Source organism: Cebus imitator, unplaced genomic scaffold, assembly GCF_001604975.1.
Source record: "Cebus imitator isolate Cc_AM_T3 unplaced genomic scaffold, Cebus_imitator-1.0 Scaffold38, whole genome shotgun sequence".
Lineage (NCBI taxonomy): Eukaryota > Metazoa > Chordata > Mammalia > Primates > Cebidae > Cebus > Cebus imitator.
The window spans coordinates 4,296,550-4,306,463 of NW_016107353.1; the positions used below are offsets into that span (position 1 = coordinate 4,296,550).

General features: G+C 49.2%; 1 protein-coding gene across 2 annotated transcripts in view; it reads left to right on the forward strand.

Annotated features, from left to right (window-relative positions):
• Positions 1-7,554, forward strand: part of RASSF5 (Ras association domain family member 5) — a 78,666-nt gene extending 71,112 nt beyond the window's left edge. For both annotated transcript variants that reach the window (XM_017525256.1, XM_017525257.2), the window contains 4 exons: positions 1,575-1,685; positions 2,678-2,975; positions 3,477-3,592; positions 5,118-7,554. In XM_017525256.1, coding sequence (XP_017380745.1) covers positions 1,575-1,685; positions 2,678-2,975; positions 3,477-3,592; positions 5,118-5,270 — 678 coding nt within the window. In that variant the 3' untranslated portion in view covers positions 5,271-7,554. The remainder of the gene's footprint in view (positions 1-1,574; positions 1,686-2,677; positions 2,976-3,476; positions 3,593-5,117) is intronic.
• The last annotated feature ends 2,360 nt before the right edge of the window (positions 7,555-9,914 follow it).

Consider the following 9,914-nt stretch of genomic DNA (forward strand, 5'->3'; position numbering starts at 1 on the left):
CAGCTGTGCTGAGCTGAGGGATTGGAGGTAGGAGGCTGGAGCCATGCCAGCTCCTCTTGGCAGCCAGATCCTGACGTTGTATCAGTTCTGTGGGGATTGGAAAGTGGGAGAAGGAAGTGATGGCAGGTTGTCAGGGTGGTGTGTCTCACACGGCTTGCTTAAGGGAGGAAGGTAGGGCAAAGCTCTGTCACGGGGGCCCCGCTGTGTCCTGCCAGGTGGTGGTGTGACGTCACAGCAGCTGTGAAATTCCCCAGCCAAACCCAAACGCCCACAGGACAGTGTCAGATGGTGTCAGAGTCATCCCTCTCTGGGCCTCAGTTTCCTCATTTGCCAAAAAAGAATCCTGATCCACCCCAAGTCTGCTACACTTCTAATATCAGGCAAATTCTGCGTGGGTTCCGACCAACCTGTTCCCACACTCCCAGCCACTCAGGGACAGTGTGAGGATAAAACCGGGAAGTGGGTAACGGTGAACGTGAGAGCGAGATCCAGAGAACTGACTGAGGGACAGTGGCTTTGACCCCAGAATTCACTCCTGTACTCTCTCTACAAGGTGAGGGCATTGACCTCCATCTCCTCAACTTCATTCTTCACTTTTCCTTCCCGGGGGGTGGCGGGGAGGAGGGCATCTGGGAACATATGAGGAGAATGAGCACATGGTCTCGCAGAAGGAATGCAACAGGACAGACCTGGAATTTCTGTTTCGTTCTGTACACACTGACTAGGGCATGAGGCAAGTTGCTAAAGTTCTCTTAGTCTCAATAGTCTCACCTGTGAGGTGGGTTAAGATGGGGAGAATAAACGATCTTGCAGACTTCTGGTTTGTGAGAATCAAATGAGAGAATGTATGCCAAGTACTTGGCACAGGGGAGGTGCTAAGTAAATGCTGGGCGTCCCTGTGCTCAGTAGCGGTTTGTCTCCTCTGTTATGGTGGAGGGCTCCACCCCTTCATCCCTGCCAGTTCACTCATTCATTTGACAAATAGATACTTACTTCTCGCTATGTGAAAAGCACTGCAGCAAGTGATGTGGGGCCTGAACTGGCGTCCATGTGTCCTTGGTCCTTTGGATCTAAGAGAATTCTTGTCTTTCCCATCAGCAGCATATACTGGCACCACGGGTAGACGCCTGTCCCTCCAGCTGTGTTGGTACTTCCTTGAGGAGACAGACCATGGCTTGTATTTCTTTGCATCTCCCATAGCATCAAAGGAGCATCTTTTCCATAGCAACCCTTCGAGGGCAAATGCGGCTCTGCTTGTTCGCCACATTCATAGTCAGTGCCTGAGTGCCAGACACTTTCACACTTAAGCCCGTACAGTAGTTATTGTTCCCATTTCACAGATGGGGAGACTGAGGCTTAGAGAAATCTGAGTTACTTCCCCAGGAGGGCCAGCTAGACACTGGCACAGCTGCAATTTGACCTCTCATTGTCTCACTCTGAGTCCATGCAGTTAGTTCCACCCTGCAGGGCTGGTGCTCACTTCTTGGTTAGAGAGGCTTTGGGGAGGGCGTGGTCATTCCCTTTCTCACCCTGAGAACCACTGGACACCCACTTCCACTCTGTGTCTGTTCCAGAATGTCTGTAAACCTGTGGAGGAGACACAGCGTCCACCCACACTGCAGGAGATCAAGCAGAAGATCGACAGCTACAACACGCGAGAGAAGAACTGCCTGGGCATGAAGCTGGTGAGCGCCCGCCCCCCTCACACACCCCTCTTCCCACTCCACCACCTGCTTAGGGTTTGGCGCCTCTGCCCGCCCTCTAAATTCTGTGGCTACTCCCTGGCAGATCCCTCCCTTTCCTCCAGCATCTAGAGGCCATCTGGAAGCCAGGACCCTCAGGGCACTCCACGTGCTTTAGGGAAATAGATCTGACCCTTTTTATTACTTGCTTGTGTCTTTGGGAAGCTCTCTTAACTTCTCTGAGCTTCGACGTAAACTAAGTGATTAAATGATATACAGTGACCAAGGGCCTGGTATTGCTTGGCCCCCAGGAAGCCAGGACAATAGGACTCAGCTGCTTCCCTTCCTACCCCTTCGATTGTGCAGTGCTCAGAGACGGGAGGGCACCCAACTTCGTACCTGGTTGGGAAAGGCTATCTTCAATGGGGAGGGGAGAAGGTAGAAAAACACTGCCCCCTGCTGGTGGCTGGCATCAACTGGCTCTTCAAAATTCAGCCAGATGGGGCACCAGAAAATCCAGTCACAGATGGACCTGGGTTTAAGTCTTAAAGGCTGTTTCTTAGTAAAGAGACGCAGGAGGAAATCTAGTGGGCTGGTTCTCCAAGGCCCTCATTATAGAACCTTCCTGCTTCCTGCCTGGTTCAGAGGTACACACTAGAGTGGCTACCCCACACCCTGCCTCTTACAGTGGGGACTCACCAAAGGCAACTGGTGTCCGCCTGGGTGCAGGAGCTTTGGGGGAGCTGGCCTGAGCCTCCTGGGAGGGAAAGCCACTGCAGCCCCACAGGTCTCTGGTAGTTGGATCCTGAGGGTCTTCTCCCAGCCCACTGTGGGGAAAGGGATCTCTGCTCCTCCCTCCAGCTCTCCCAGGTCAACAGAGGCAGCAAAGAACTCAAGAAGACAGATGGGTGTTGCTGGGGCAATGGCCCCGAGTGGCAGGTATGATCATGCAAGGCGGATAGCCCTGACCCCACATAACATGTCCCCACTGGCAGAGTGAAGATGGCACTTACACGGGTTTCATCAAAGTGCATCTGAAGCTCCGACGGCCTGTGACAGTGCCTGCCGGGATCCGGCCCCAGTCCATCTATGATGCCATCAAGGAGGTGAACCTGGCGGCCGCTACGGACAAGCGGACATCCTTCTACCTTCCCCTCGATGCCGTCAAGCAGCTGCACATCAGCAGCACCACCACCGTCAGTGAGGTCATCCAGGGGCTGCTCAAGAAGTTCATGGTGGTGGACAATCCCCAGAAGTTTGCACTTTTTAAGCGGATACACAAGGATGGACAAGGTAGGAGAAAGTGCACCCAGCCAGACCTGTGTGCAAGCCCACCCACTAACAGCCCTGCCGGCCTTGGGCAGGAGCTCCTGAGCACCAGGGGTCCAGCTGCCCACATGGTGTTCACATCTGTGGAATCTGGGCAGGGAGGCAAGAGCAGAGAGCTTGACAGGGCAGCTTCCTTGGCTCACTGTGTCCCTGACTCTGCTGGTGGGTTCAGGAAGATCGCACCCTAGGCTCCCATTTCCTGTTCTGTGCAATGGGAGGAATCCGCCCACCATTCCTAATCTTTCAGGAGATGGTGTGAATGGAATCATGCTTTGAACTGAGCAGACACCCAAGACAAAAGATTATTGCCCCGTTTGTTATCGTCATGTCCATTGCATTAAAAGGCCTCTATGTCTACTTCTAGTTATAAGTATCCCACCTCTGTGTTTCCGATCCTTTCCCCCAAGCCTGGGCCCTGCCCTCCTTTTCTGGGATGAGCTCCCAGCCCCGTCTCTTGGTTTGCAGTTCTCTTCCAGAAACTCTCCATTGCTGACTGCCCCCTCTACCTGCGCCTGCTTGCTGGGCCTGACACGGAGGTCCTCAGCTTTGTGCTAAAGGAGAATGAAACTGGAGAGGTGGAGGTAGGTCTGGGCCCCTTGTGCAAACCCAGCCCTCAGGGCACCTTGGGTGGGTGCAGGTGGGTGTTGCCCTAACTACCCCACATAGGTGGGAACCACGCAGCAGGGTCAGGAAGATGACTGTTGAGAAAGTGAGCAGGGTTGGGTGACAGGGCTGGGGTCAGTGTTTCAGCCAGGACTCTGAGCACCCTGGAGTAGCATGTTAGGGCCTGTGTGTGGCAAGGCCTGTGGAAAGAAAGGATTTCATGCGCTTTATTTCTGAAAACTCGGTGAGGAGGGGGACCAGAGAACTCCCTGTGCTCAGGCCCAGGCTGGTTTTGCTCTAAGAAATGGCCTAAGGCCTACCAAGCTGCACCTCTGGGCTTCACTGGGTATAGATGTTTTTGAGCCATCAGTCCTCCCCTTTCTTGGATACTGACCTCCAACCCCAAGGGAAGCTAACCAGTGTGCAGTCTTGTGACATAAACAGGGGTAAAAGCAGGGGTAAAAACAGGCTGGTATCATCCATGGCCTGAGAATGACCGACAGGGGAAGGTCTCAGTGTTCGTCACACTGTGTGCAGTGGAGGCCTAGAGTTTTAAGGAGCAGTCTTGGGAGTCACTGCGGAGATTTAGAGATCAAGGCAGCTGGGACTCTGTCCCTTCTCCCCATGTCAACAAGGGCAGCTCTGCTCCCATCTGCGTTATTTATTGGCACCTGTGCAGGATCATGTTTGGAACAGGATTCCACAGAGAGTGTCTGAACGCAGCTGACCCTGTGGAAAGCTTAGGCATTTGGGAGTGCGGCAGCCTGGGTTCTAGTTCCAGTTCTGCTGCAGTGAGCTGTGGTTGTGATTACCCCACCTTCCCTGTGTGAGCTTCAGGTTTCTCGCTTATCGAGTGTGAGGACCACACCAGATAAAACCTTAGTACTCTATTATGCTCAAAGAGCTTCGGAGTCTCAATAGGGCTTGTGCTCTTGGGTCAGCCTCACAGAAATCCTTCTGCCCTCAGAGATCAGGTCCTTTCAGGGGAGGCCTGAAAGCTCTCATTATCTGACCTACTAGTCAGGGGAGGTAGATACCCCAATTTCCCAGCAGATGAGAAAACAGGCTGAGAAGGGTGGCAAGCTGTGCTCTGGTTACACCGCTGTGGGGAGGTGGAGTCAGGCCCAACCCCGGTCTCCTGGGTCCATGTTCCACTCCTCCACCTGCTTTCTGAGGGTCTGCATGTTGGAAGCTGGGGTGGTTCCAGCATCACTGTCAAGATCTCAGCTGCTAGACAGAAACTTAAGATTATTGAATCTTAAAATAAAAACATGGTTCATGGACTGGCAACTCTCGGTCACGAGATGCCAGCATTTGGAATTTTGTTGCTGCTACCGCAGGCATGAAAAGCCCAAGCTTCACTGATTCGGTATGTTCAGTAGCGAACTGTGTGTGAGTCACGGATGTGAACTGGGAAGGAGGCAGCGGGGCCCTCGGGTCATGTCCACTTCTAACCTGTCTGCTCTCCTGTTTCTCCCTACAAATCTCCGTCTTGCCTCACAGTGGGATGCCTTCTCCATCCCTGAACTTCAGAACTTCCTAACAATCCTGGAAAAAGAGGAGCAGGACAAAATCCAACAAGTGCAAAAGAAATATGACAAGTTTAGGCAGAAACTGGAGGAGGCCTTAAGAGAATCCCAGGGCAAACCTGGGTAACCGGTCCTACTTCCTCTCCTCCCGGTACCCTCAGATTTATTTTTATTATTAATTATTATTTTGCAACAGACACTTTTTCTCAGGACACCTCTGGCGGGTGCATTTGTGCCTGTCCAACAGTTCCAGATGTGGCAAAAGTCTCTTCCATGGACAAGTGTTTGCATGGGGCTTCAGCTGTGCCCGCCCCCAGACTGTGCCCCACCAGACTCTGCCAAGGATCAGAACTCATGTGAAACAAACAGCCGACGTCCTCTCTCATCTACAAGCCTTTCACCAACCAAACAGCTGCCTCTCTCGTCACCAAACTGGAACCTCACACCAGCCGGCAAAGGAAGGAAGGCTTTAGGGCGGTGTGTTCTTTCTCTGGCTTTGATTCTTCTTTGAGTTCTCTTATTTGCCACCTACAGTACCTTTATTTAAAAAGCTGTAGCACATTCCTTTTGCAGGTCTGAGCTAAGCCCCTGAAAACAGGATAATGCTCATAAAAGGACTGTTCCCATGGCCCACAGTGCCTGTTGTTCACACTTAAGGGAAGCTTATAAAGCTCCTGGCCCCAGATGCTCAGGGTAAGGAGCACCAAAGCTGAGGCTGGCTCAGAGATCTCCGGAGAAGCTGTAGCCTGCCCTGGCCCTGGCCTGGCCCTGGCACACATTGCACATGGAAACCCAAAGGCATATATCTGCGTATGTGTGGTACTTAGTCACATCTTTGTCAACAAACTGTTTGTTTTTAAGTTACAAATTTGAATTTAATGTTGTCATCATCCTCAAGTGTTTCCCCAAGGGGAAGCCAGCCATTGACCATTTAAAAAGTCTCCTGCTGAGTATAAAAATCAGGCAGTAAGAGAAAGCCAAAAAGTGATGCAGAGAAACGTGTCCAAGCTGTCTTCAGCCTTCCCCAGCTAGAGAGCGGAGGAGGGCCTGGGCTGCTTGGGTTCCCCCTCGGCTTCCAGCACTGCCTCCCTCCTCCCACTGGGACTCTGGGATCTCCCAGTGCTGTCCAAGGAGTTGCCTTGATTACAAAGAGGGGGGCCTCCAATTCGGCCAACTTGGAGTCCTTTCTGTTTTGAAGCACGGGCCAGCCCCAGCACTGCACGCAGAGAGCCGGTGGGCCTGGCCTCCCCGTCGACCTCAGTGCCTTTTTGTTTTCAGAGAGAAATAGGAGCAGAGTGAGTTTGCCTGAAGCTCTGCTGCTGGCTCCTCCTGTCAGGAAGTGGACAATGGCCGCGGTGTGGGAGACAAGGCCAGGAGAGCCCACGCTCAGCATGGGGTGAGGGTCACAGACCTCCCTCCCATCTGGGTGCCTGAGTTTTGACTCCAATCAGTGATATCAGACCACATTGACAGGGAGGATCAGATTCCTGACTCTACATTTGTACTGGCTTCTTGTTTAGTCTGAATCCTAAATTAGCCAAACAATTCCAACAAGTAGCCAAGACTGCAAAGACACTCCAATGCAGAGGGAGAAGGACTTGTAATTTTCAAAGCAGGGCTGGTTTTCCAATCCAGCCTCCGAGAAACCATTTCTTGGCTATCCTCTGCCTTCCCAAGTACCTCTTGGGTGGGATCAAGCCCAAGCTTGTTTGTGTAGCTTCAGAAGTTCCCTCCCTGACCCAGGCTGAGTCCATACTGCCCCTGATCCCAGAAGGAATGCTGACCCCTCGCCGTATGAACTGTGCATAGTCTCCAGAGCTACAAAGACAACACAAGCTCGCAACTCTTAAGATTTTTTTAAACCACAAAAACCCTGGTTAGCCATCTCATGCTCAGCCTTATCACTTCCCTCTCTTAAAAAAACTCCCTCCCTGCTGTATATTAAAGGGAGCAGGTGGAGAGTCATTTCCCTTCGTCCTGCATGTCTCTAACATTAATAGAAGGCATGGCTCCTGCTGCAACCGCTGTGAATGCTGCTGAGAACCTCCCTCTAAGGGGATGGCTATTTTATTTTTGAGAAGGAAAAAAAAAGTTATGTATATAGACACATAAAGGCATATAGCTATATATAAAGAGATAAGGGTGTTTATGAAATGAGAAAGCTATGGGACAATTCAGACTTTATCTAAAGCACTGTTAGACCCAAGGCCTGTGCTGAGGTCTAAGCCTCCGAAGAAAGCACAGTATAGGTTACCCCTTCCCTCCCAGAAGTGGGAGTAACTGCTGGTAGTGCCTTCTCTGGTTGTGTTGCTCAGTGTGTAAGTGTTTGTTTCAAGGATATTTTCTTTTTAAATGTCTTTCTTATAGGGGTTTTAAAAAAAAAAAGTAATAAAAGCCTGTTGCAAAAATGACTCATGTTAGAAATGTCTCCCTTGAACTTCACCATCTTGTGGAAATTGGGAGTAGGGGAGAGGGTGAGAACAGAGATGATCACACGCTTCTTGGTGGAGTCAGATTTTCTTTTGCCAGTGAGCAGAGGAATGAAGGCTACTGTTCAAATAATTTGGAGGAAATTGTCCAAATGCGTAGGCAGGAGGGCGCTGCCTGGGTGACCAGCTGTTCCATGTCTCCACAGAGCAGGAGAGTCAAGGAGACTGATTACAGGCGGAGATGCTGAGGGTGGGAAAGAGGAAGGCCTTCTGGAGCTAAGGGAAATTCGACATCAGGACAGGCTACTGAGCTGAGCCATGATTCTTCTACTTCTGAAATTATTTAACAATAAGGTAGAAAGGAATAGCTCTTTAAAAGTTTAATATCACTTCACCTGGAGGAAGGGGGCTAGCTCAAATGACCAAAACAGTCAGACTTGAGCCTTCTCTGACTTTCGTCAAAGGAACATCTCAGTAATCATGGAAATAACCACGTTAAAGTTTTAAAAAGAAATTCTTGCCTGCCTTCCAGTACTGATCACACAGAATGCAATAAATGGGGTCCAAAGAATGAATGAATGTCCAACAAACATCCATAAAATTACCCCAGAATGGGGCACATCTGTAACATTTGTTATCTATCTAGACCTCCAAGAACTGTATCTTTCAATGATTTTGCCAAAGTCTAAAAATGAAGCAGTTTCTGCTTTTCTTTAAAACGGATATGGTTACAGCATAGGATTAATAAATTCAAAGTTGTACGTTTGACAGTGATATAGATTATTTGACTTAGCACATAGGAAAAATAACCTGTTACACAGTCTGACTCTACTCTGCCTTTGAACATGTGCCTATTCTGTTCACAGGGGGAAGGGGAAGATGACTCAATGCAAATGTGTCACTGTTACTGGAAAAACCATTCTGTGCACAGATGTGGACAGCACTGTGTCATGGCAGAATTCTGGGTCAAACCACAGTTAAGGGTAGATGTTCATTTTACACCCAGCCCTACCTCTTACTGGCTTTGTGTCTTTAGCAGAGATCAACAAGGCAGGACATGACCTTTCTTAGCCTCCACTCCCTCCAAGATGGTGCAGAACAAATCAAGTTTGTGAAAGAACTTTACACAGTGCTACATTTTACTTGTATTCACATAGGACCATAGTTCATTACTGCTATACAGATCATACGCACTCAGATCAGACTCTGGCAGGCCAAAAAGGCTTTAACACAATCCTGTTTAGGCTCAATTTCTGGAAATCCCTTTCCTAGTTCATGCCAGTAGAGAGAGGATTGGTGAAATTAAGGAGTTTAGTTACGAGTAAAAAGGCCTATTCTGGGCCTGATAACAGACAGTAGGAAGCGCCACACACACATTTTCAAACCCATTCCCTTTTTCCTTTTCAAGGCTCAAATGGGCAATTTGTGGATACTGTTGATATTTTTAAGTCTTTCTTATCTCATCTCAGTTCGAGAAAAACTCAGAAGAGAAAGAAACAAGGAAGTAAATTCAAGTATAACTGTCTCTTAATGGTAAAACCCAAGAACTCAAGGAATTTAGCCCAGTTCTCCCTCCTATTGTACAAGGAGAGATCCAGTCAGAGAAATGATTCCACAAACTGAGCAGGGACCAGCGCAGTGGTTCTGTATTTTTCTGGTATCAAGTGAGCTCTTTGGGAATTTGACAAAAGCATGGTCCATCTCTCAGGAAAATGATCGTACAAAATCTTGGGCACCATTTCAGGGAGTTCATGGATCCTCTAAAGACTTACTAAAGACCTCTTCCATGACCTCCACGTTAAGAAGTTGAGGCTGAAGAGGGCATGTGTTGAATGAAACTCTTACTGTAACAAAGCTGTCATCTTGGAGTTATATCACAAATTTACCAGTTAGCGGCAGTGTCCTACAGCTGGGGAAGAATCACTGTCTTATAGAAACCCATGTCCTAATATGCTTGTACTGTTTCTGATTTCTACCTAGCCTAAATTGGGCTGCAATTTAGGGTCAATTCTTTCTTATGTTGCTTTGATTGATGACAGAGAACAGCTGGGTTCTGTTTTCTATGTGACTAATCCTTTAGAGATGTGAAGGAACTGTTTTGGGGCTAGGAAGTTAATTAGGTAGTAGGATATTTAGTAGAAAGTCTTTAAAAACAGGAAGACCCCACCTGTCCGAACTTTGAATGGCCTGGCCTGCCTGAAAAGCAGGGAAGGAATGAAACCACTGAAACCACATGGGCAGAAAGGCAGCCACCGCAGCCTCTTCTGTCCATTTAGAATACTCCGACTTCAAAAATTGGTACAACGTTTTAGCTAAGTGGAGGAAACAAGAGGGAAGTCAGA